At 28.3% G+C, this 27,723-nt stretch overlaps 1 protein-coding gene across 1 annotated transcript in view; it reads left to right on the forward strand.

Moving 5' to 3' along the window:
* The window catches only part of DIP-theta (Dpr-interacting protein theta), a 196,050-nt gene that overhangs the window by 81,072 nt on the left and 87,255 nt on the right, over positions 1–27,723 (forward strand). The window contains exons 5-7 of the mRNA XM_075293470.1: positions 5,352–5,510; positions 10,185–10,313; positions 11,165–11,299. Of these exons, the coding sequence (XP_075149585.1) occupies positions 5,352–5,510; positions 10,185–10,313; positions 11,165–11,299 (423 nt within the window). The remainder of the gene's footprint in view (positions 1–5,351; positions 5,511–10,184; positions 10,314–11,164; positions 11,300–27,723) is intronic.

Here is a 27,723-nt window from a genome sequence, read left to right on the forward strand (position 1 = left end):
CACAAATTTGGCTTGGGGAGCCTCCCGGAGCAGCAAAATTCATCCGTTCCGGTTGAAATTTGGTACGTGGTCTTAGTATACGGTCTCTAACAACCATGCAAAAATTGGTCCATATCGGTCCATAATTATATATAGCCCCCATATAAACCGATCCCCAGATTTGACCTCCGGAGCCTCTTGGAGGGGTAAAATTCATCCGATCCGATTGAAATTTGGTACCTGATGTTAGTATATGGTCTCTAACAACCATGCAAAAATTGGTCCATATCGGTCCATAATTATATATAGCCCCCATATAAACCGATCCCCAGATTTGACCTCCGGAGACTTTTGGAGGGGCAAAATGCATCCGATACGGTTGAAATTTAGTACCTGATGTTAGTATACGGCCTCCAACAACCATGCAAAAATTGGTCCATATCGGTCCATAATTATATATAGCCCCCATATAAACCGATCCCCAGATTTGACCTCCGGAGCCTCTTGGAGGGGCAAAATTCATCCGATCCGGTTGAAATTTAGTACCTGATGTTAGTTTACGGCCTCTAATAACCATGCAAAAATTGGTCCATATCGGTGCATAATTATATATAGCCCCCATATAAACCGATCCCCAGATTTGACCTCCGGAGCCTTTTGGAAGAGCAAAATTCATCCGATCCAGTTGAAATTTGGTACATGGTGTTAGTATATGGTCTCTAACATCCATGCAAAAATTGGTCCATATCGGTCCATAATTATATATAGTTCCCATATAAACCGTCCCCAGATTTGACGTCCGGAACCTCTTGGAGGAGCAAAAGTCATCCGATACGGTTAAAATTTGGTACATTTTGTCAATATATGGCCTCTAACAGCCATGTAAAAATTGGTCCATATCGGTCTTTCAAAAATAATCTACCAAAACTTTATTTCCATAGAAAATTTTGTCAAATTTTATTACTATAGAAAGTTTTGTTAAAATTTCATTTCTATAGAAAGTTTTGTCAAAAGTTTATTTCTATAGAAATGTTTGTCAAAATTTTATTTCTATAGAAAATTTTGTAAAAAATTTATTTCTGTAGAAAATTTTGTCAACATTTTATTTCTATACAAAATTTTGTCAAAATTTTATTTCTATACAAAATTTTGTCAACATTTTATTTCTATAGAAATTTTTGTCAAAATGGTATTGCTATAGAAAATTTTGTCAACATTTTACTTCCATAGAAAATTTTGTCAACATTTTATTTCTATAGAAAATTTTGTCAAGTTTTTATTTCTATAGAAAAATTTGTCAAATTTTTATTTCTATAGAAAATTTTGTCAAAATTTTATTTCTATAGAAAATTTTGTCAAGGTTTCATTTCTATAGAAAATTTTGTCAAAATTTTATTTCTATAGAAAATTTTGTCAAACTAGATTATATACGTATTTAATCGGCCTTTTTTTTAATATATACCCCGTATGGGCTAACTTACAATTTAGAAGACAGTGTTAAAAAGTTTTACGATACCTTGCCATCGGCAAGTGTTATCGCAACCCAAGTAATTCGATTGTGGACGACAGTCTTCAGTAGAAGTTTCTACGCAATCCATGGTGGAGGGTACATAAGCTTCGGCCTGGCCGAACTTACGGCCGTATATACTTGTTTTAATTTAAAATATCGAAAAATAGATTTTTTAAAACTGATTCACGTCATTAAAAGTAAACACCTCAATATTGCCATTTGGCCATTTCTAGAAGCTCCAAAAACAAAAGCCGGAATACTTTCAGATTTGGTTGTCCCTGCATCCGCCTGTTTTTCCATCTTTATTTCTTTCCACTATGGATATTTTCACTTTTATTTAACACATAAACAGGTTTTTCCAACATTTGCGTTTTGCAACAGTTGTATAAATTTTCAAATTAAATCTGCAATAAAGGAATTTGAAAATATTTGAATACCTGCATATTCGATGGAAATCTGTTGCATAAAAATGAACATAAAACCTTATTTGAATTTAATACTCGTAGAATATTCAATGTACATAAAAATAACATTTTTCCAATAGATAACACTTCACAATTTCTCTCAGTTTGATATTTAATGCATATGGAGGTGGGCAGCATGTTGTTCATTTAGTAGTCAGCCATACATTATGCAAACAATGTGTGAATTTTGTGAAGCCTAAAATTATGCTATATTTTCATGTGTGACAAAGGGTATAGGCATATGTTAAGGGGTTTCCAATAAGAGGTAGTATTTTGGATTTCAAGGAATTTTTGTTTTTTGAGAGACTAGTGATCCATATTAAACTAAATTGTTTCCCAGATTTAAATTGCGGTTACTCTTGGAGTAGTAAATTTTACTCGATCTGGTTGAAATTTACTATGTGATGTTAATATATGCCTTTTAAGAACAGTGCAACAATAGAGTACGTCCCCCACATAAATCGATCGGGTTGAAATTTACTATGTAATGTTACTATATAAGAACCATGAAAAAAATTAAATATAGCCACCACATAAATCGTTCCTCAGATTTGATTTCATAAAACTCTAGCAAAAGCAAAATTCATTTTTACAATAATTGTCTACAAATATACAAAATTCTATAGTTTTCTTTACAAAAAAAATTGACAATTATTTTTACTATCAAAGCGAATGAACCAGTGTTTTATATGTGAGCTACATTAATTGATTTTCTGAAAGCAATCCTGCAACTTTTATATGCATGAATTTTCTCTAACGACTGGTAACAACTGTTGCAAATGCATGCAATACGTATTGAACAACTACAGTTCCATTACTACCATACCACTCTGTGCTATTATGTAGGAATTAAATTTTATTTTCCATTTTAATGGCTTGCAACACAGTGGGGTGAAATGATATTAGCGAAGAAAAAAGTTTGAATAGCTGTTATTCGCTATGTTGTGTGTGCTTGTGTGTTGTTTCTGTATTTGGCTTTAGTTATACAGGCATGAGAATGTAAATTTGAGAATCAATGGAAGAACACTAATTGTGGGCAAGAGAGAGAGAACAATGGAAGAGAGTGAATTAAACCAATGTTCAAAAATATGTTTGTGTTGGGTGCGGGTAAGCGATGGTTATAGAGTGGGTGGGAGAGCGTGAAGATTTTTTTGTTAAAATGATCACTTAGGTAAATATTTTCTAAATATTAGCTAAAGCCTAAAGTAGGTTAATTTTAGAAAATTTTAACTAAATTTAAAATTATTATTATTTATTTTTTATAACGTGCGCCACACTGTGGAACATGGTATTATAAGTTAGTGCATATGTTTGTAACACCCAGAAGGAGACGAGATAGACACATGTTGTCTTTGGCAATAATGCTCAGGGTGGGTCCCTGAGTCGATATAACCATGTCCGTCCGTCCGTCCGTCTGTCTGTGAACACATTTTTGTGATCAAAGTCTAAGTCGCAATTTAAGTCCAATCGCCTTCAAATTTGGCACATGTTCCTAATTCGGGTCAGTATAGTACCTTATTGATTTTGGAAGAAATCGGTTCAGATTTAGATATAGCTCCCATATACATCATTCGCCCGATATGCACTAATATTGACATAGCAGCCAGAGTTTTATACCAATTTCCTTGAAATTTTGTTCAAACATAACACTTAGTCGTATAGTCAAGTGTGCAAAATTTGATTGAAATCGGTTCAGATTTAGATATAGCTCCCATATATATCTTTCGCCCGATATGGACTTATATGGCCCCAGAAGCCAGATTTGTGGCCGAATTTGGTAGAAATTTTGCATTAGGAGTACAATTAGTAGTATAGTCAAGTGTGCAAAATTTGATTGAAATCGGTTCAGATTTAGATATAGCTACCATATATATCTTTCGCCCGATATGGACTAATATGGTCCTAAAAGCCAGAGTTTTGGCCCAATTTGTTTGAACACAATTAGTAGTGCAGTTAATTGTGCGAAATTTGATTGAAATCGATTCAGATTTAGATATAGCTACCATATATATCTTTCGCCCGATATGGACTAATATGGTCCTAAAAGCCAGAGTTTTGGCCCAATTTGGTTGAAATTTTGCACACGTAGTAGAATTAGCATTGTAGCTATGCGTGCCAAATTTGGTTGAAATCGGTTCAGATTTAGATATATCTCCCATATATATCTTTCGCCCGATATGGACTAATACGGTCCCAGAAGCCAGAGTTTTACCCCAATTTGGTTGAAATTTTGCACTAGGAGTTCAATTAGTAGTGTAGTCAAGTGTGCCAAATTTTATTGAAATCGGTTCAGATTTAGATATAGCTCTATATATATGGTTCGCCCGATTTACACTCATATGACCACAGTGGCCAATCTTTTACTCCGATTTAATTGAAATTTTGCACAGGGAGTAGAATTAGCATTGTAGCTGTGCGTGCCAAATTTGGTTGAAATCGGTTCAGATTTAGATATAGCTCCCATATATAGCTTTCGCCCGATTTACCCTCATATGACCACAGTGGCCAATCTTTTACTCCGATTTAATTGAAATTTTGCATAGGGAGTAGAATTAGCATTATAGCTATGCGTGCCAAATTTGGTTGAAATCGGTTCAGATTTAGATATAGCTCCCATATATATGTTTTTCTGATTTCGACAAAAATGGTCAAAAGACCGACATTTTCCTTGTAAAATCGTCACTGCTTAGACGAAAAGTTGTAAAACTGACTGTGATTTTCCTAAACTTCTAATACATATATATCGTGCGATAAATCATAAATAAACTTTTGCGAAGTTTCCTTAAAATTGCTTCAGATCTAAATATGTTCCCATATTATTTTACTAACATTGTGTTCCACCCTAGTGCATTAGCCGGCTTAAATTTTGAGTCTATACATTTTGTAGAAGTCTATCAAATTCTGTCCAGATCGAGTGATATTTAAATATATGTATTTGGGACAAACCTTTATATATAGCCCCAATACATTTGACGGATGTGATATGGTATCGAAAATTTAGATCTACAAAGTGGTGCAGGGTATAATATAGTCGGCCCTGCCCGACTTTAGACTTTCCTTACTTGTACAAAATATAATTTTCCGCCACAGTGAGAAAGTGTAATTTTACATTCTAACCCTATCCTATTGCAGTATTTTCAAAAGCAAAGTCAACCTAACTAACGACCTAATTTCCCATTGTACTTAGTTGCTATCAGATGACAGGATTACTGTATCAACATCTATATTAATTAAATAATTTTTTTTGCACATTTATTTTGTTGTCCCATGGACTTTTTTTCCGCAGGATATTGCATACAATTTTATTCTAGTTACTACTATAAATATTCCTCCCAGCCAAACTCTACATACAACTACAATTTCGTATTTTGCAATTTGTTTTTTTGTGTCGTTTTTAGTGCCACCGGATATTTTAGATTATCCAACTAGCACGGATATGGTAGTACGTGAAGGTTCTAATGTGACACTCAAATGTGCAGCCACTGGATCACCAACACCGACAATAACATGGCGCCGTGAGGGAGGAGAACCAATACCAATACCAAATGGTACCGAAGGTAGGTTTTGATCAAATAACCATCAGTAAATAAAACATGAAAAAAAAACGAAACAACAACAGGAAAACAACACATAGAGTAAGCAAAATCATTAATAGTGAAATGTTAAACGGAAACGGAAATACACAAGCCCACACACACATTTGTATTGAGGGGTAAATAACACATATGGACAATGGATAGATTTGTATATGGTTCATACACCACCACCACCACATTAGGGTTGCATTATGGGAGAGTGAAAAAAAAAAACAAACAGGAAAATGATTCTTCTCTTGTCATTCAAGAATTTTAATGATTTGCTCAAGAGGAAAAGAAAAACATACCTGCAATCCCGGCATGATTTCTATCCCCTGGAAATTGAAACATTTGATATGCTATCTCCCACCTAAAAGAAATAATCCTGCAGATACATTAAATTGAACATCATTGTAATGCCGAAAGGATTTTAGATGGATTAACTAACATATGGTTGCAAGTAACCCATGAATAATAGAAGGTAAATACCGTAGAATTTTTCTAAGGGTTAGAGGCCAATAGAAAGTTTGCCAGATCATAAATAGCTGAAATCGGAAATGAGTGGACCAGGACAGAAGTATGTATTCGCTGCAATTAAAATATTAAATAAAAAAAAAATAAATATTGTAAAATGAGAAATATATTTCTGGCCAATGTATATTCCGTCCGCCTGCCTTGTTTTCTGTCTGTCTTTCTGTAATCAATCGTCCTGAAATTTGGCACATATATGTTGTTGCGTTCGCAAGCCAGCCAAGTTCGAAGATGGGCTTTAATGATCCATGTTATCGGGTTATCCCCTTCAATTAATGTTGAAGTCATTTCTCAGTGTCTCAAAAATATCTTGTTTTGCAGCTTTTGACCAATTTTTTTTAAAGGGGAAACTTACCCATAATGAAATTTGATAGAATGATATAAAGGAGTATTAAAGTTTTTTTTTTTTTTTTTTTTTTTTTTTTAATTTTGACTTAATATTGACTTTATAGAAAATTTTGTCAAAATTTAATTTCTTTAGAAAATTTTGTCAAAATTTTATTTCTTTAGAAAATTTTGTCAAAATTGTATTTCTTTAGAAAATTTTGTCAAGATTTTATTTCTTAAAAAAATGTTGTCTAAATTTTATTTCTATAGGATGTTTTATGAAAATTCCATTTCTAAAGAAAATTGAGTCATAATTTTATTTCTATTGGATATTTTGTCCAAATTTTCTTTCTATAGATAATTTTGTCAACATTTATTTTTATAAAAAATTTTGTCGAAATTTTATTTCTTAAAAAAATTTTGTTTAACATTTTTTCCTTTAAAAATTTTTGTCCAAATTTTATTTCTATCGAAAATTGTGCCACAATTTTATTTCTTTGGAATTTTTTTTATTTCTTTCTCCATTATAAGTATTTGTATCTGGAAATGCAAACCTTTATATAGCCCCCAGCAAATTTGAAGTAGTTGAGATGGTAACACAAATGTTTGTCTACATAGTTATGAAGTGTATAATATAGTCGGCCCCGCCCGACTTTAGACTTTCCTTACTTGTTATACCCACCACCATAGAATGGTGACGGGGGTATAATAAGTTTGTCATTCCGTTTGTAACACATCGAAATATCGATTTCCGACTATATAAAGTATATATATTCTTGATCAGGGAGAAATTCTAAGACGATATAACGATGTCCGTCTGTCCGTCTGTCTGTCTGTCTGTCTGTTGTAATCACGCTACAGTCTTCAATAATGAAGCAATCGTGCTGAAATTTTGCACAAACTCGTCTTTTGTCTGCAGGCAGGTCAAGTTCGAAGATGGGCTATATCGGTCCAGGTTTTGATATAGTCCCCATATAAACCGACCTCCCGATTTGGGGTCTTTCGCTTATAGAAACCGTAGTTTTCATCCAATTTGCGCGAAATTGAAAATCTAGAGGTATTTTGGGACCTTGAAGAGGTGTGCCAAAAATGGTGAGTGTCGGTCCATGGTTTGGTATAGCCCCCATATAAACCGACCTCCCGATTTGGGGTCTTTCGCTTATAGAAACCGTAGTTTTCATCCAATTTGCGCGAAATTGAAAATCTAGAGATATTTTGGGACCTTGAAGAGGTGTGCCAAAAATGGTGAGTGTCGGTCCATGTTTTGGTATAGCCCCCATATAAACCGACCTCCCGATTTGGGGTCTTTCGCTTATAGAAACCGTAGTTTTCATCCAATTTGCGCGAAATTGAAAATCTAGAGGTATTTTGGAACCTTGAAGAGGTGTGCCAAAAATGGTGAGTGTCAGTGCATGTTTTGGTATAGCCCCCATATAGACCGATCTCCCGACTTTACTTCTTGGGCTTATAGAATCCGTAGTTTTTATCCAATTTGCCTCAATTTCAAATTCTAGAGGTATTTTAGAACCATAAAGAGGTGTGCCAAAAATGGTGAGTAGCGGTCCATGTTTTGGTATAGTCCCCATATAAACCGATCTCCCGATTTTTCTTTTTGGGCTTATAGAATTCGTAGTTTTTATCAAATTTGCCTGAAATTTAGAACTAAATCCAGAATCTGATATAGTCCTCATAGGTGAAATCTTTAAATTTATCTTCGGGAAGTGCCCTAAAGTCCTCAAGCCCTCCTGAAATTTCAAAGGAAACCCTAATATTTGGTTCATGGTGGTGGGTATTTAAGATTCGGCCCGGCCGAACTTATTGCTGTATATACTTGTTTTTTACTAACATTGTGTTCTACCCCAGGGCATTAGCCGCCTTACATTTTAAGTCTAGATCAAGTCAGATTTAAATGTATGCAGGGTATAATATAGTCCGCCCCGCCCGACTATCTTATATCCTTTAATTTTATTTCTATAGAAAATTTTGTCAAAATTGTATTCCTAGAGAAAATTTTTTCAAACTTTTATTCCTTGTGAAAATTTTTTCAAAATTTTGTTCCAAAATTGTTTTTCTATTAATGTTTTTTGTCAAATTTTATTTCTATAGAAAATTTCGTCAAAATTTCATTTCTATTGGAAATTTTATCAACAGTTTATTTCTACGAAAATTTTATCAAATTTTGTCAAAATTGTATGTCTATAGAAAATCTTGTCAGTATTTTATTTATATAGAAAATATTTTCGTAATTTTATTTCTATATAAAATTTTGTAAAAATTTCATTTCTATAGAAAATTTTGTCAAAATTTTATTTCTATTAAAAATTTTGTCAAAATTTTGTTTCTATAAAAATTTTTGTCAAAATTTTATTACTATAGAAAATTTTGTAAATATTTCATTTCTGTAAAAATGTTTGTCAAAATTTTATTTCTATGGAGACTTATGTCAAAGATTTATTAGTATAAAAAGTTTTGTCAAAATTTTAGTAGTACATATTAAATTTTTTGTCAAAATTTTATTTCTTTTAAAAAAAATTCTCATAATTTTATTTCAATCGAAAATTTTGTCAAAGTTTTATTTCTATCGAAAACTTTGTCAAAATTTTATTTCTATAAATTTTTTTTCAAAATTTTATTACTATAAAAAATTTTGTAAACATTTTATTTCTATAAAAATTTTTGTCAAAATTGTATTTCTATGGAGACTTGTGTCAAAGATTTATTAGTATAAAATATTTTGCCAAAATTTTAGTAGGACATATTAAATTTTTTGTCAAAATTTTATTTCTATAATTTTTTTTTTTTCAAAATTATATTACTATAGAAAATTTTGTAAACATTTTATTTCTATAAAAATGTTTGTCGAAATTTTATTTCTATGGAGACTTGTGTCAAAGATTTATTAGTATTAAATATTTTGTCAAAATTTTAGTAGGACATAAAAAATTTTTTGCCAAAATTTTTTGTCAAATTTAAAAAAAAAAAATTCTCATAATTTTATTTCTATCGAAAATTTTGTCAAATTTTATTTCTATCGAAAATTTTGTCAAAATTTTATTTGTATGGAAAATGTTGTCCAAATTTTATTTATTTTATTTTTTCCAAACTTTATTTCTATAGAAAATTAGGCCAAAATTTATTTCTATACAAAAATTTGTCCAAATTTTATTTCTATAGAAAATTTTGTCATAATTTTATTATATAGAATATTTTGTCAAAATTTTATTATATATAAATGTTTTCATAATTTTATTTCTATAGAAAATTTTGTCAAAATTTTATTTCTATAGAAAACTTTGCCAAAGTTTTATTTTTGTGGAAAATTTGTGCAGTACCAAACTACATCAAGGATTCTACGAATCTACCAAGCAGTAAAAAATTTATAATTTTTGGTAAAATTCAACCAACCGTGACCGTACCACAAATGAAGTTTTCTCTTACCGTTAGGTTAGGTTAGGTGGCAGCCCGATGTATCAGGCTCACTTAGACTATTCAGTCCATTGTGATACCACATTGGTGAACTTCTCTCTTATCACTGAGTGCTGCCCGATTCCATGTTAAGCTCAATGACAAGGGACCTCCTTTTTATAGCCGAGTCCAAACGGCGTTCCACTTACCGTTGAACAATTAAAATTTTAATACATATCGTAGGTGACTATTATTATCTGTGTCCCACTGTAAATTTTTATCCATCCATTCCATTCCATTTTTAGAGAAAAATTCTTTATAACTCACTCAAAGAAATTTATTTAATCTTACTTTTTTTATAACAGACATATAAATATTCTTGCTTTCTTTCAGCCATCAGTTACAATGGTTCATACCTTACGATTGCCAAAGTGAAGCGCTTAAATATGGGAGCATATCTGTGCATTGCATCCAATGGTATACCACCATCAGTAAGCAAAAGAGTTATGCTGATTATACATTGTAAGTAAAATCTCTCTGTAATATTTCAATTACTCTATCATCCCAAAAGTATGCTTTACAATTTTTTTTCGGTTTAAAGCTAGTCTAATGATATACTTTGTGCAAATACGATTAATTTGTGTAAATATTTGATAAATACAATAATAGTCATAATCTTATTACCAAGAATTATGAGAAACAATTTGCAATCAATTTATTTATTTGTATTTTCATATTAAATTTCAATTTTAAACAATTCCATGCCAATTGCTTCTAGGAAAATCTTAGATATATTGCAATTTAAAAATGTTATTATACAGTTCGATTATTTTTAGTATTAAATGATAGATTAGTCTTTATATAGACTTTACGAAATGTAATTTGAATGATATCTGTATTTCTTTTATTTAAAAGGAATTTAATAAAAATATGGCCAATTGACCAATTCTCATTTTTATATCTACAGGATTGAGTATTCCATTTTTAATTCTCCTCCAAATCCGTATATAACATATAATAAAAACTCAAATGAAAAATATAGCCTACTTTAAGGCATCATAAAAAGCGATTAAAAACTATTGCATACTTTTGGGAATTATTGCTTATAGAGAAAATCCTTTAAACCCCAAAACGATTCGGAAAATTTTTATCATGATTTTTAATTGGTTTTTACTATTACTGCAGATGTTTGATAGCATTTCAAATCAATTTGTTAACCCATCCATATCATTGCTTGCTTTGATTCAAAACCACAAAATTCAATTTAACTACACATACTACACCTCCCCCCAAAAAATGCTTTAATCACACCTCTCCTTCTCTGTTATGTGTCTTTTTCTCATCCTCGTATTCTGCAAATTCAATTCATCTAGTTGCGCCAATGATTTGGATACAAAACCAATTAGTGGGAGCTGCAATTGGACAGAATATCACACTAGAATGCCAATCGGAAGCATTTCCAAAATCAATAAACTATTGGATGAAAAATGACACAATTATAGTACCGGGTAAGTAATGAAAAGATGTTGCTTTCAGTTTGTATACGACCGTGGTATGTTGGCCATATGTGGCAAGTCAGATGAATTTACTCAATAATGCTGCAAAGGGAGGATATTTGTTACAAATCCCTTAAGGAAGAATTTAAATGTTAACGATTATCATCTATATACGAAATTTGTGGGTGATAATTGAATAATCGTGAGGAATTTTTAAGTGGTGAAACAATTTAATTACAATTAGAAATTAGGACCAGCTAAAAATTTCTCAATTAGTGCTCGAAAATAAAATTAATCTTTTATCCAGTCAGAATTCTGAGCAGGTGGTATTTTTCGTTTGGATTGTGTGAATTCTTCTTAAATATAACGTATATTGGCATCGATATACTACCCAGATTTACACCAGAGGTCGTCCATGACCCCATTTGAGGACTAATTAACCTAAAATTTTCGTTTGATAGAAAATTTGGTCAAAATTTTATTTCTATAGAACATTTTCTCAAAATTTTATTTTTTATAGAAAAATTTCTCAAAATTTTCTTTCAAAAGAAAATGTAGTAAAAATTTTATTACCATAGAAAATTTTATCAACATTTTATTTCTATAGAAAATTTTGTCAAAATTTTATTTTTATAGAAAATTTTCTCACAAATTATTTCTATAGAAAAAAATTTTGTCGAAATTTTATTTCTATAGAAAATTTTGTCGAAATTGTATTTCTATAGAAAATTTTATCGAAATTGTATTTCTATAGAAAATTTTGTCGAAATTGTATTTCTGTAGAAAATGTTATCGAAATTGTATTTCCATGGAAATTTTTGTAACAATTTTCTTTCTACAGAAGATTTTGTCAAAATTTTATTTCTATAGAGAATTTTCTTGAACTTATAATTCTTTAGAAAATGTAGTCAAAAATGTATTACCATAGAAAATTTTGTCGAAAAATTATTCCTATAAAAATTTTATCAAAATGTTATTTCTATAGAAAATGTTCTAAAAATTTTATTTCTATAGAAAATTTTCTTACAATATTATTTCTATAGAAAATTTTGTCGAAATTGTATTTCTATAGAAAATTTGTCGAAATTGTATTTCCATAGAAAATTTTGCCATATTTTTTTTCTGAAGAAGATTTTGTCAAAATGTTATTCTCTATAGAAGAATTTTCTTGAATTTTTATTTCTTTAGAAAATGTGGTCAAAAATTTGTTACCATAGAAAATTTTCTCAAAATTTTAATTCTATAGAAAATTTTGTTAAAATTTTATTTCTATAGAAAGTTTTGTCAAAATTTTATTTCTATAGAAAATTTTCTCAAACTTTTATTTCTATAGAAAATTTTGTCAAAATTTGACTACAATAAAAAATTTTATCGAAATTGTATTTCTATAGAAAATTTTGTCGAAATTGTATTTCTATAGAAAATGTTATCGAAATTGTATTTCTATGGAAAATTTTGTCACAATTTTCTTTCTACAGAAGATTTTGTCAAAATTTTATTTCTATAGAGAATTTTCTTGAACTTATAATTCTTTAGAAAATGTAGTCAAAAATTTATTACCATAGAAAATTTTGTCGAAAAATTATTCCTATAAAAATTTTATCAAAATTTTATTTCTATAGAAAATTTTCTGAAAATTTTATTTCTATAGAAAATTTTCTAAAAATTTTATTTGTATAGAAAATTTTCTTACAATATTATTTCTATAGAAAATTTTGTCAAAATTTTATTTTTATAGAAAATTTTCTCACAAATTATTTCTATAGAAAAAAATTTTCTAAAAATTTTATTTCTATAGAAAATTTTGTCGAAATTGTATTTCTATAGAAAATTTGATCGAAATTGTATTTCTATAGAAAATTTTGTCAAAATTGTATTTCTGTAGAAAATGTTATCGAAATTGTATTTCCATGGAAAATTTTGTCACAATTTTCTTTCTACAGAAGATTTTGTCAAAATTTTATTTCTATAGAGAATTTTCTTGAACTTATAATTCTTTAGAAAATGTAGTCAAAAATTTATTACCATAGAAAATTTTGTCGAAAAATTATTCCTATAAAAATTTTATCAAAATTTTATTTCTATAGAAAATTTTATCAAAATTTTATTTCTATAGAAAATTTTCTAAAAATTTTATTTCTATAGAAAATTTTCTTACAATATAATTTCTATAGAAAATTTTGTCGAAATTGTATTTCTATAGAAAATTTGTCGAAATTGTATTTCCATAGAAAATTTTGTCATATTTTTTTTCTGAAGAAGATTTTGTAAAAATGTTATTCTCTATAGAAGAATGTTCTTGAATTTTTATTTCTTTAGAAAATGTGGTCAAAAATTTGTTACCATAGAAAATTTTCTCAAAATTTTAATTCTATAGAAAATTTTGTTAAAATTTTATTTCTATATAAAGTTTTGTCAAAATTTTATTTCTATAGAAAATTTTCTCAAACTTTTATTTCTATAGAAAATTTTGTCGAAATTGTATTTCTATAGAAAATTTTATCGAAATTGTATTTCTATAGAAAATTTTGTCGAAATTGTATTTCTGTAGAAAATGTTATCGAGATTGTATTTCCAGGGAAAATTTTGTCACAATTTTCTTTCTACAGAAGATTTTTTCAAAATTTTGTTTCTATAGAGAATTCTCTTGAACTTATAATTCTTTAGAAAATGTAGTCAAAAATTTATTACCATAGAAAATTTTGTCGAAAAATTATTCCTATAAAAATTTTATCAAAATTTTATTTCTATAGAAAATTTTCTAAAAATTTTATTTCTATAGAAAATTTTCTTACAATATAATTTCTATAGAAAATTTTGTCGAAATTGTATTTCCATAGAAAATTTGTCGAAATTGTATTTCCATAGAAAATTTTGTCATATTTTTTTTCTGAAGAAGATTTTGTCAAAATTTTATTCTCTATAGAAGAATTTTCTTGAATTTTTATTTCTTTAGAAAATGTGGTCAAAAATTTGTTACCATAGAACATTTTCTCAAAATTTTATTTCTATAGAAAATTTTGTTAAAATTTACTTTCTATAGAAAGTTTTGTCAAAATTTTATTTCTATAGAAAATTTTCTCAAACTTTTATTACTATAGAAAATTTTGTCAAAATTTTATTACAATAGAAAATTTTGTTATATTTTTATTTTTAGAGAAAAATGGGTCAAAAATTCACTTCTATAGAAAACTTGGTAAAAATTTTATTTCTATAGGAAATTTTCTCAAAATTTTATTTCTATTGACAACTTGGTCAACATTTTATTTCTATAGAAAATTTTATCAAAATTTTATTTTTATAGAAAATTTTGTCAAAATTTATTTTTATAGAATTTTTGTTAAAAATATTCCTTCTATAGAAACTGTGGTCCACATTTTATTTCAATAGAAATATTTGTCAAAATTTTATTTCTATAGAAAATTTTCTCACTTTTATTTCCATAGAATAAAAAAATAAAAAAAATTTGGAAGTTCTTCCAAAAGCACAAATTTAAAAGCACTTCCAGAAGATGCACTCCCAATGATGTTCTTTATTTTAACTACCCAGGAAGTTAATTTAATTGAATTTTTTTTTATAATTTGTCTTTTTTTTCATATTTTAATAAATAATTTTAACTTTTTTATACCCATCACTATAGAATGTTGACGGGGGTATAATAAGTTTGTCATTCCGTTTGTAACACATCGAAATATCGATTTCCGACTATATAAAGTATATATATTCTTGATCAGGGAGAAATTCTAAGACGATATGACCATGTCCGTCTGTCCGTCTGTCTGTCTGCCTGTCTGTCCGTCTGTCTGTCTGTTGTAATCACGCTACAGTCTTCAATAATGAAGCAATCGTGCTGAAATTTTGCACAAACTCGTCTTTTGTCTGGAGGCAGGTCAAGTTCGAAGATGGGCTATGTCGGTCCATGTTTTGGTATAGCCCCCATATAAACCGACCTCCCGATTTGGGGTCTTGGGCTTATAGAAACCGTAGTTTTTATCCAATTTGCCTAAAATTGGAAATCTAGAGGTATTTTAGGACCATAAGGAGGTGTGCCAAAAATTGTGAGTATCGGTCTAAGTTTTGGTATAGCCCCCACATAGACCGATCTCCCGATTTTATTTCATGGGCTTATAGAAACCGTAGTTTTTATCCAATTTGCCTAAAATTGGAAATCTAGAGGTGTTTTAGGACCATAAGGAGGTGTGCCAAAAATTGTGAGTATTTGTGAGTATTGTGAGTGTTTGTCTGAAATTGGAAATCTACGACAAGCGTTAGAAACCATTAGAAATTATAAAAAATATATATTTAACAAAATATCACAGTATTTTTTAATTCACATCCAAAACATTGCATTCGGATCACACCTAAAGAAGTTGAAATGGAGGACTTCCGTCCTATGACAAGCCCATCCCAGCAAAAAAATTTGGAAGTTCTTCTAAAGGCACAACTTTAAAAGCCTTTCCAAAAATGTTATCCCAAAGATGTTCTTTATTTTAACAGCACAGGAAGTTCATTTGAGTCAATTTTTTTATAACTTTCATATTTTTAATTTAAATTTAAAGTTTTGTGTTTCGAATAGGTTAAAAATAGGTTAAGTGTTAGTAAAAAGGTAAAAATTGTTTAAATTTTGCTGCAAAAAATGTCAAATCCATTCTAGAAAAATTGCGAATTTTTGAAAATATTTGAAGTCAAACGTTCCACACAAGCGTAAGAATGCATTAAAAATCATAAAAAAAAAAATTTAAAAATTATTTATTTGTGAAATATCACAAAATTTCTTAATTCACATCCTAAACATTGAAATCGGTCACACCTAAAGAAGTGATGCAAATTCAGTGCAACGGCTGTTGAAATGGAGGACTTCCGTCCTATGACAAGGCCGTGTTAAATTCATCGCTTCTGTGTCAATTTGGTGCCAAATTGACGCAGAAGCGATGAATTTTCCGGATCCAAAAAGAACATTTTCATTACTTTTTTGGCGACGCTTTTTTTGCTGGGATCCAAAACATTGCATTCGGATCACACCTAAAGAAGTGATGCAAATTCAGTGCACCGGTTGTTAAAATGGTAGACATCCGTTCTATAACAAGCCCGTGTTAAATTCATCGCTTCTGTGTCAATTTTGCACCACTTGCGGATCAAAAAAGAACATTTTCATTACTTTTTGGCGACGCTTTTTTTGCTGGGAATTTGCCAAAGTTTTATTTCCATAAAAAAAAATATTTCTATAAAATTTTGGTCAAAATTTTATTTCTATATAAAATTTAGTCAAAATTTTATTTCTATACCAAATTTGGTCAAAAATTTTAATTCTATAGAAAATTTGGTCAAAATTTTATTTCAGTAGAAAACTTAGTCAAAATTTTATTTCTATAGAAAAGTTGGTTTAAACTGTATTTCTATAAAAAATTTTCTCAAAATTTTATATCTACAGAAAGTTATCTCAAAATTTTTGTTTTTGTACAGAAAATTATTTCAAAATTTTATTTCCATAGACAATTTTGTCAAAATGTTATTTTTATAGAAATTTTTTTCATAATTTTTATACTATAAAAAATTTTGTCAAGATGTAATTTTTATAGAAAATTTTGTTAAAATTTTATCCAAAACATTTCATACGGATCACACCTAGGTTAGGTTATGTGGCAGCCCGATGTATCGGGCTCACTTAGACTATTCAGTCCATTGTGATACCACAGTGGTGAACTTCTCTCTTATCACTGAGTGCCCGATTCCATGTTAAGCTCAATGACAAGGGACCACCTTTTTATAGCCGAGTCCGAACGGCGTTCCACATCCCAGTGAAACCACTTAGAGAAGCTTTGAAACTCTCAGAAATGTCACCAGCATTACTGAGGTGGGATAATCCACCGCTGAAAAATTTTTGGTGTTCGGTCGTAGCAGGAATCGAACCCACGACCTTGTGTATGCAAGGCGGGCATGCTAACCATTGCACCACGGTGGCTCCAAAGATGTGATGCAAATTCAGTGCAACAGCTGTTGAAATGGAGGACTTCCGTCCTATGACAAGCCCATGTTAAATTCATCGCTTCTGCGTCAATTTTCCAAAAACAACATTTTCATTACTTTTTGGCGACGCTTTTTTTGGTGGGAATTTGCCAATGTCTTATTTCCATAAAAAAATTATTTCTATAGAAAATTTTGTCAATATTTTATTTCTATAGAAAATTTTGTAAAATTTTATTTCTATAGAAAATTTGGTCAAAATGTTATTTCTATACAAAATTTAGTCGAAATTTTATTTCTATACCAAATTTGGTCAAAAATTTTAATTCTATAGAAAATTTGGTCAAAATTTTATTTCCGTAGAAAACTTAGTCAAAATTTTATTTCTATAAGAAAGTTGGTTTAAATTGTATTTCTATGGAAAATTTTCTCAAAATTTTATATATACAGAAAATTATCTCAAAATTTTTGTTTTTCTACAGAAAATTATTTCAAAATATTATTTCCATACAAAATTTTGTCAAAATGTTATTTTTTTAGAAATTTTTTTTCAAAATTTTTATACTAAAAAAAATTTTGTCAAGATGTTGTTTTTATAGAAAATTTTGTTAAAATTTTATATATATAAAAAATGTTGTCAAAATTTCAGTTCTATAGAATATTTTGTCAAAATTTTATTTCTATAAAAAATTTTGTCCAAATTTTATATTTGTAAAAAATTTTGTCAAAATTTTAGTTCTATAGAAAATTTTGTCAAAATTTTATTGCTATAAAAAAATTTTGTCAAGATGGTATTTTCATAGAAAATTCTGTCAAAATTTTATATTGATAAAAAATGTTGACAATATTTTAGTTCTATAAAAATATTTTGTCAAAATTTTATTTCTATAGAAAGCTTAGTCAACATTTTGTTTTTAAGGCAAATTTGGTCAAAATTTTATTTTTGTAGAAAAGTAGGTTAAAATTTTATTTCTACAAAAAATTTTCTCTAAATCCTATTTCCATAGGAAATTTTGTCAAAATGTTATTTTTATAGAAAATTTTATTTCTATAACAAATTTTGACAAAATTTTATTTCTATAGAAAGTTTTGCCAAACATTTTATTTCTTTAGAAAAATTTGTCAAAATTTTATTTCTTTGGAAAATTTGGTCACAATTTTATTTCGATAGAAAATTTGGTCAAAATTTTCACTTCCAAGAAAAATACCTTAATTGGTAGCGATATTCTGCCCAGATTTCTCTGGAATTATATCCCATTCTCTTATTTTTCTTTACACAATAGGTAATCGAAAAAATTCGCACAAAAAACTAAGGAGCTCATTTCTTTCTCCCCTTGGGAATATTTCATATATTAATGTAGAAGATACATAAATTTGAAAACCAAACCATTGGTGTATTATTCAATAGTTCACCTTGCATATTTACCCAATACCTGTAGGCATTCAGGCACATGTGGAAATTTATTTAATGTTATTACAATTATTCCATATGAATATCCTGCCAACATTTTCACGTATATCTATGGGATACAGATACTCACACAAGTACACAACCACATGGATAACTTTTATAATAGACAGATAACTCTAATAGAATTATTGTTTTGCTTAGAATACTGTATACTCGTTTAATAACAAAAGTAACCAATAATAATAATAAGAAGCAAATCATATCAATAACTTGTATCTATCTCAACATAATCACTATAACAGAGTAGGAGGAAACTTAAGAAATGTATAGCCATGATTTTCAATAGAAATGAATATGGGACATTACTAGATGGGGATTTTAGTAACCTAATTAAGATAGAATGTTATTGAAAATCTAAATCTTTATACAAAGCACCACACTATGGAACAGGGTATTACAAGTTAGTGCATATTTTGTCAAAATTTTATTTCTATAGAATATTTGTCAACATTTTATTTCTATAGAAATTTTTGTCAAAATTTTATTTCTTTAGAAAATTTTGTAAACATTTTGTTTCTATAAAAAATTTTGTCAAAATTTTATTTTTATAGAAAATTTGGTCAAAATTTTACTTCTATAGACAATTTTGTCAAAATTTTATTTCTATAGAAAAATTTGTCAAAATTTTATTTCTATAGAAAATTTTGTCAAAATTTTATTTCCAGCAAAAAATTTGGAAAAATTTTTGTTTCTATAGAAAATTTTACAAATTTTTTTTTCTATAAAAATTTTGTCAAAAATTAATTTCTATAGAAAATTTTGCAAAATTTTATTTTCAACAAAAATTTTGGAAAAATGTTATATCTATAGAAAATTTTGTAAAAATTTTATTTCCAAAAAAAAATTTGTCAAAATTGTATTTCTATAGAAAATTTTGTCAATATATAATATTTATGTAATGGTAAAACAATTGTAAATTAAATCATTGTGAATATTATGTTATTTTGTAATTAGATAGAAATCTATGAGACTAAAATTTATTGCTACGTTCATAGGAACTTAACTAAAACATCTTTTTTATTTATACAGTAATTTTTTTAATACGTTTGCTTAATATTTCTGGTTTATTGTAAATCGATTACAAATTCAGAATAAGAAGAAAAAACATTTTATTTCTATAGAAAATTATGTCAAAATGTTATTTCTATCGAACATTTTGTCAAAATTTTAGTTCTATAGAAAATTTTGTCAAAATTTTATTTCTATAGAAGTTTTTGTCAAAATTTTTTCTTCTATAGAAAATTTTGTCAAAATTTTATTTCTATAGACAATTTTGTCAAAATTTTGCTTTTATAGAAAATTTTGTCAAAATTTTATTCCTACAGAAAATTTTGTCAAAAATTTATTTCTATTGAAAATTTTGTTAAAATGTTATTTCTATAGAAAATTTTGTAAAAATTTTATTTCTGTGGAAAAATTTTGTTTGTTTTATTTCTATAAAAAATTTTGTCAAAATTTTATTTCTTTAGAAAATTTTGTCTAAGTTTTATTGATATAGAAAGTTTTTTCAAAATTGTATTTCTATAGGAAATTTTGTAAAAAATGTATTTCTATAGAAAATTTTGCACAAGATTTTATTTCTATAGAAAGTTTTATCACAATTTTATAGAATATTTGTCAACATTTTATTTCTATAGAAATTTTTTTCAAAATTGTATTTCTGTAGACAATTTTGTCAAAAATATATTTCTTAAGAAAATTTTGTCAAAATTTTATTTCTATAGGCAAGTTTGTCAAAATTTTGTTTTTATAGAAAATTTTGTCAAAAATATATTTCTTAAGAAAATTTTGTCAAAATTTTATTTCTATAGGCAAGTTTATCAAAATTTTGTTTTTGTCCGCCCAATTGAGAAATACTGGGCTATTGTCAAGCGGAACCTAAAGAAGACCAAAAACCTATAGAACATTTTGTTAAAATTTTATGTCTATAGACAAGTTTGTCAAAATTTTGTTTTTATAGAAAATTTTGTCAAAATTTTATTTCTATAGAAAATTTTGTCTAAGCTTTATTGACATAGAAAATTTTGTCAAAATTTTATTTCTATAGAAAATTTTGTCAAAATTTTCTTACTATAGAAAATTTTGTCAAAAATTTATTTCTATTGAAAATTTTGTTAAAATGTTATTTCTTTAGAAAATTTTGTAAAAATTTTATTTCTGTGGAAAATTTTGTTTGTTTTATTTCTATAAAAAAATTTGTCAAAATTTTATTTCTTTAGAAAATTTTGTCTAAGTTTTATTGATATAGAAAATTTTTTCAAAATTTTATTTCTATAGGAAATTTTGTAAAAAATTTATTTCTATAGAAAATTTTGCCAAGATTTTATTTCTATAGAAAGTTTTATCACAGTTTTATAGAATATTTGTCAACATTTTATTTCTATAGAAATTTTTTCAAAATTTTATTTCTGTAGACAATTTTGTCAAAAATATATTTCGTTTTGTTTGTTATTGTTGGCTTCTCTTCAATCGTTATTGTTGTTTTTGATCTCAGCTTAAAGCCATGCATTGACTAAACTACAAGTGCAGCTTAACCAACAGAGGAAAAGTATGCTTGTGAAATTTATTTGGGCAAAGCCCTATAGACTGCAAGATGGTTGGATGTACAGCTGTTTCGGAATTACCACATTCCTCATCAGCATCCTCTACTTGCAGCAAAACTATCAACCAATTATCAGAATAAATTCGGGTAATTCACTCCACCCAAAGTGAACTACACTTGAACCTCCCGAAAAAGGGTTTGATAGTCGGCTACTGCTTAAACAAATTTGCCAGCATATCTCTTTTCCTTTGCCAAACTCAAATCATCGATTTGAATGTATTTGGCTGGGTTTGGTTTTGAGCGTGCTTCCTCTATCTTCATTCGTTTTGTTTGTTATTGTTGGCTTCTCTTCAATCGTTATTGTTGTTTTTGATCTCAGCTTAAAGCCATGCATTGACTAAACTACAAGTGTATAGTCGGCTACTGCCTATCAAACCCTTTTTCGAGAGGTTCAATTGTAGTTCACTTTGGGTTGAGTGAATTACCCGAATTTATTCTGATAATTGGTTGATAGTTTTGCTGCAAGTAGAGGATGCTGATGAAGAATGTGGTAATTCCGAAACAGCTGTACATCCAACCATCTTGCAGTCTATAGGGCTTTGCCCAAATAAATTTGACAAGCATTCTTTTCCTCTGTTGGTTAAGCTACACTTGTAGTTTAGTCAATGCATGGCTTTAAGCTGAGATCAAAAACAACAATAAAAATATATTTCCTAAGAAAATTTTGTCAAAATTTTATTTCTATAGGCAAGTTTGTCAAAATTTTGTTTTTATAGAAAATTTTGTCAAAATTTTATTTCTTTAGAAAAATTTGTCAAAATTTTATTCCTATAGAAAATTGTGTCAATATTTTTTCCTATAGAAAATTGTGTCAATATTTTATTTCTATAGAAAATTTTATTCATGTTTTATTTCTATTGAAAATTTTGTCGAAATTGTGTAAAATTTTTATTTCTATTGAAAATTTTATTCAAGTTTTATTTCTATAGAAAATTTTTTAAAAATTTTATTTCTATAGAAAGTTTTTTAAAAATTGTATTTCTTTAGAAAATTTTGTCAACATTTTCTTTCTATAGAAAAATTTATTTCTATAGAAAATTTTGTCTAAGTAGGAAATTTTGTAAAAAAAAAAAAAATATTTCTATAGAAAATTTGGTCAATATTTTATTTCTATAGAAAGTTTTATGACAATTTTATTTCTATAGAAAATTTTGTCTAAATTTTGTTTCTATAGAAATTTTTGCCCAAATAAATTTGACAAGCATTCTTTTCCTCTGTTGGTTAAGCTACACTTGTAGTTTAGTCAATGCATGGCTTTAAGCTGAGATCAAAAACAACAATAAAAATATATTTCCTAAGAAAATTTTGTCAAAATTTTATTTCTATAGGCAAGTTTGACAAAATTTTGTTTTTATAGAAAATTTTGTCAAAATTTTATTTCTTTAGAATAATTTGTCAAAATTTTATTCCTATAGAAAATTGTGTCAATATTTTTTCCTATAGAAAATTGTGTCAATATTTTATTTCTATAGAAAATTTTATTCATGTTTTATTTCTTATGAAAATTTTGTCGAAATTGTGTAAAATTTTTATTTCTATTGAAAATTTTATTCAAGTTTTATTTCTATAGAAAATTTTTTAAAAATTTTATTTCTATAGAATGTGTTTTAAAAATTGTATTTCTTTAGAAAATTTTGTCAACATTTTCTTTCTATAGAAAAATGTATTTCTATAGAAAATTTTGTCTAAGTAGGAAATTTTGTAAAAAAAAAATATTTCTATAGAAAATTTGGTCAATATTTTATTTCTATAGAAAGTTTTATGACAATTTTATTTCTATAGAAAATTTTGTCTAAATTTTGTTTCTATAGAAATTTTTGTCAAAAGTTTATTTATTTAGAAAATTTTGTCAAAAATATATTTCTTAAAAAAATTTTGCCAAAAATTTATTTCTATAGAAAATTTTGTGAAAATTTTATTTCTATAGTAAATTTTTTCAAAATTTTAGTTACATAGTGTTGAACTCCGTTCCACAACTGTTTTTAGTTTATTATTAACTTTTTGAAAATTTTGAATAATGTTTGAATATTTGAATTTAACGAAAATAATTGAATTGCCAATACATAATATGAATTATTGTTATCGATACTTGAATTCAACCTTTATGCGATAACCCTAAAGCTTTTACTCAAAATGAATTTAATTGTTGTAAATTCTAAACCATAATGTCTGACTGACACTTCGTTTGATATACAACTTCACTTGTGCTTCGTCATTGCCCTTGGTAAGCTGCCGTCATCCTGAATAAAGCCATACTTTTGAAATCTTAAACTTACACTTTGCCTTTTGCTTTCTTCTCTTTTCGTTACAACAAAAATCTTTACATTTCCGAGAGTTAATCTTTATCTACAGTCCACTAAAGGAAACATCTCACGGATTTGTACATGGTCCTTCGAACCGGATGATGAACTGGGAAGAATCTTATAATCTTGGATTACGTCCACTGTCTTGGAAAAGCGTTTGCATTTAACTTGGGATTACGTCCTCCACATTACACAAACCGCAGACTTGCCTATCCATTTTTTCATATTCTCAAAATCATTATGGATAAAAGGTACGTGAAATTTATTATATTGTGAACGTTTGAGAATATCAGTGTTTGGCTTATGATTTAGTGGCAACGCAACGGTAGAAGAACTTTGTGATCTGAATAATTACTTTTTACATTACTTATGGTTCTTATCTCGAAACTTGAACCAAAAAGCACATAGTCAGAAATTCTTGTAACAAGTGATCGATGTTAATTGTAACACAGATTGTTGTTACAGAATGCAAATTTGAACTCTGTTAAATTCTTTGCAAAAGAAGCAAAAAGCTGTTTAACATTAACCACTGTAAATTGTAAAAAGTTTGCTTTACGAGCAACTCTAACATAAATTCCCTTACATACTTACCTTTAACAGCCACTTACCCACGGTTTATGTTTACGACATTCGTGGATACTTACCTTCAACATATTTAACATTCGTACCAGAAATATTTGCAACATTTACAATTGTGTATATAGTTTACGAAACCGCAACATTTGTTTGCAACATTTTAAGATACTTACCTTGATATGCAAACCTAACATACTTACCTATGCTATCCACACTGCAGCCCTAACATACTTACCCATGTTATCCACACTCAACCACAAAACGCGTTAACAGCCATATTCAACAAAACATCCATCTTCAACGTTATATGTAATCTCAGTCACTCTCCGATATAATTTTCAACATTCATAGAAATTTTCTGTTTGTCCGCTGACAAACATCGAATTAGCATACATACAGCGATACATACACTATCTATGCTTTGATACATACTCTACACACATAAGTGAATTCTCTTAAGTTACCAGTTTGCAAAAATTCTCTTGAAAGCTGACTGCGCAGCCAAAGTTAAAACGACAGTCAGAATATTAACATTACTCTCTTATTTTGAAGCACATTGCACATGCCACCAATCAATACTTCAGATGATTTGTCTTGTTCTCTGATTCATAGTTGCCACATACTTACCGATTTTTTGGCACAACTGGATGCTAATTGAGGCATAATATATTTATTCTTTATAAGCTAATTGTGTATAGAAGACAGCCAACATTTAAAAAATTAATTTTGAAAATTTAATTTTGCATTCGTCTGAAAATTGTTGGTGATTGGGAAATATAATAAATTCAAAGTTAATATTGCAATCCCGAATTCACACTACAAATCATAGAGTGTGCCAAACGAGTTGGCATCTCTGCTTTCGTCGAAAAAAAAAATAGAGAGAGGTAGAGTGTCAAAGCCGGTAGAGTGTCATTTGGATAAGAATTTCTTAGAGTGAACATGTAAAGTTGAGGAGCTGAAAGAAAAAAAAGACGAATTTAAGAAAAGTCAAAAGTAAAACCTAAGAACTAAAATTTGAATGTTTTATGAACTTGAAAACTGAGACACATAAAGTAAATATTGAATTGGAGATACATAAATTAAATACTGAGTTTGAAAGAATTACCTACTAATTTGGATTGCCTATTGCCTATTGATTGGATGATTAAATGGATTATGGATGTTGACGAAATTTCTATTGTTTGGTATTCTGGTTGAAATGTGGACGATTTGATGTTTTTTCTAACGGTGCTTGGACGGTGTGAAGTATACATTCCTCATTGACTGTTGGTTGGTAGCATCAACAAGACGAAAAGGGAACATCAATACGTACATTGGTGAGTGGATGTTGATACGTATGTAGAGTTGCCAACAAGGTATCAATCAATAACACGACTAGAAGAAAAGTGCTTAAATAAAAATCTCACAAAAATTGTGAGGGTTTTGAAGTCACAACATTGTTCTGACAGGAAGAAATGTAATTACCATTATCATTATTATATGTTGGAACTATTGATTTGAAGGCTTTTCAAATTTCAATAATTATTTACTCAATGATACACAATTGAATTATATACGGAAAGAAATTGAAATTTATACGAAAAATTATATGAAATTTATATGCAAATTATAACACTGAATTTTATACTGAAAAAAATTTCAAAAGAAAATTATAAAAATAGAAAACATAAAATTTTATTATACACTGGAAAATATATCTAAGAAACCTATTTGGATGCTGGTTTTCAATTCATAAAGATTGGAGGCAAATATATATACATATGTATGTATATATATAAAGTTAACTGAAATTTCCTTGGGCTCTGGGAAAATTGCTCTACATGAAAAAAAATTTTTTTCTAAGTTTGTGTTGTGCATTGGGAATATTGAATGAAAACATTTTACAATAATTGTACTAACGTTTGTACCAAAGGTCATCAGATATAAGTATGTCCCATCCGATTTCATATTGGCATATGCAAGTTACACAGGGAATACTTACTTATGAGTGAAAATATTCATTTCAGAAATTCGTAATACTTACCTTCAAGAAAAAATAACACTTACCTTTGAAATTTAGGACACTGGAAAAAATACTTACCTACACTCGGGAAAATACTTACCTACACTCGGAGAAAAAGTGACTTTATATTTCACTAAAGCCAATTTAACTTTATTTTAGTTCATGGAGTTTGGAAAAAGTTTCCTTTACTCTAATAATATCTTGCGTACATTCGATGAATGAACTAAGAGGCGTGAAAAAATTACTCAAAAAAAAAGCATTACCTCATTCGTATTTCTCACAAAATAGTACATTATTTATTTGAGTTTGTAATTTTTACTGCAAATACGATCATCGTAAACTTCATGTGTCACTAAAGACATTCTTGCAAGTTGCAATTATCAAATTTTTTCATTCGAGCTACAAAATTTTCTTCGAAAAGTGAAAATTGAATTTGTCGAAAAATATATACTTATTTGTGATATCGACAAGTTGCCAGCGTTTAATACTGTTTAGTTAAAATTTTCTAAGGATATTCAGAATTTTCTGAAATTAACCGAAAGTGGTCTTCTTGGTGAGTTCACTGGTATGTCCGTGTGTAAAGGGAATATATGCCTATGATACGAAATACCTATATATGAAAGTGAGAATATTGCACATCAAAATTGAGGCTACTTACTTGCCTGAAATTGCTATTCTTAATTGTAAGAATGCATTTTGTATTTCTTTGAATTAGGTTGGTTTACACAGAGAGAAAAGTGAACTGTTTTTGGGATTCTTCCTTATCGTGGCAATAAAGATTGAATAAAAGTGAAGATTAACATCATTGTTATTATCGTTACTATATTAACTACGCTGTAGTTTATACAATTCAAGAGAGGTGTACGAAATTTTTTTTCCAGCTTGAGTTAGCATTTTTTTTAATTGCACGTACGTTGATTTATGCCCACGTTTATTCAACAATTGTTGGACATACCTGGAATAAAGAATTTCATACATGAAATTTTGAGAATTGACTAATGCAACATTATTTTTTCTACGATAAGGAGAAGTTCACTTAGCACCAGTTTAGCGACTTTTTTCTGCATATTGAAACCCTTGGAATTTATTGAGTATATTTTGGCAATTTTCATTTATTAAGTCAATTGGATATTTATTTACGAGTTTCGTACTTTGAATCTCTGGAATTGCCATTGGTCACTACAAGTTGACGTTACCAAATTTATTTGTAGCACAAAAGGAGGAAAGTTGTGCTCGATCTCCTTGGTATTTTTTGTATTTATTACTCATTTGAATAAGGCGAATGTTTGATCGCTATTGTCCAAGTTCGTGGATAAAATTGTCATAGCCCAAAAGCATTTGGAGGAGGTAATAGCTACGCGACGATACACATACACATTGTTGGATTTGGCGACATTTGGGAAAGTGGTTTGAGCTTTTGCACAAAGCTGTTAAGATACATTTTGAATTATATTTTGTGGAAGTCCACTTTCAATTGATTTTGGGCACAGTCTGAACTTACGAGTAAAAGTTTCAAAA

Source organism: Haematobia irritans, chromosome 2, assembly GCF_050003625.1.
Source record: "Haematobia irritans isolate KBUSLIRL chromosome 2, ASM5000362v1, whole genome shotgun sequence".
Taxonomy (NCBI): Eukaryota; Metazoa; Arthropoda; class Insecta; order Diptera; family Muscidae; genus Haematobia; species Haematobia irritans.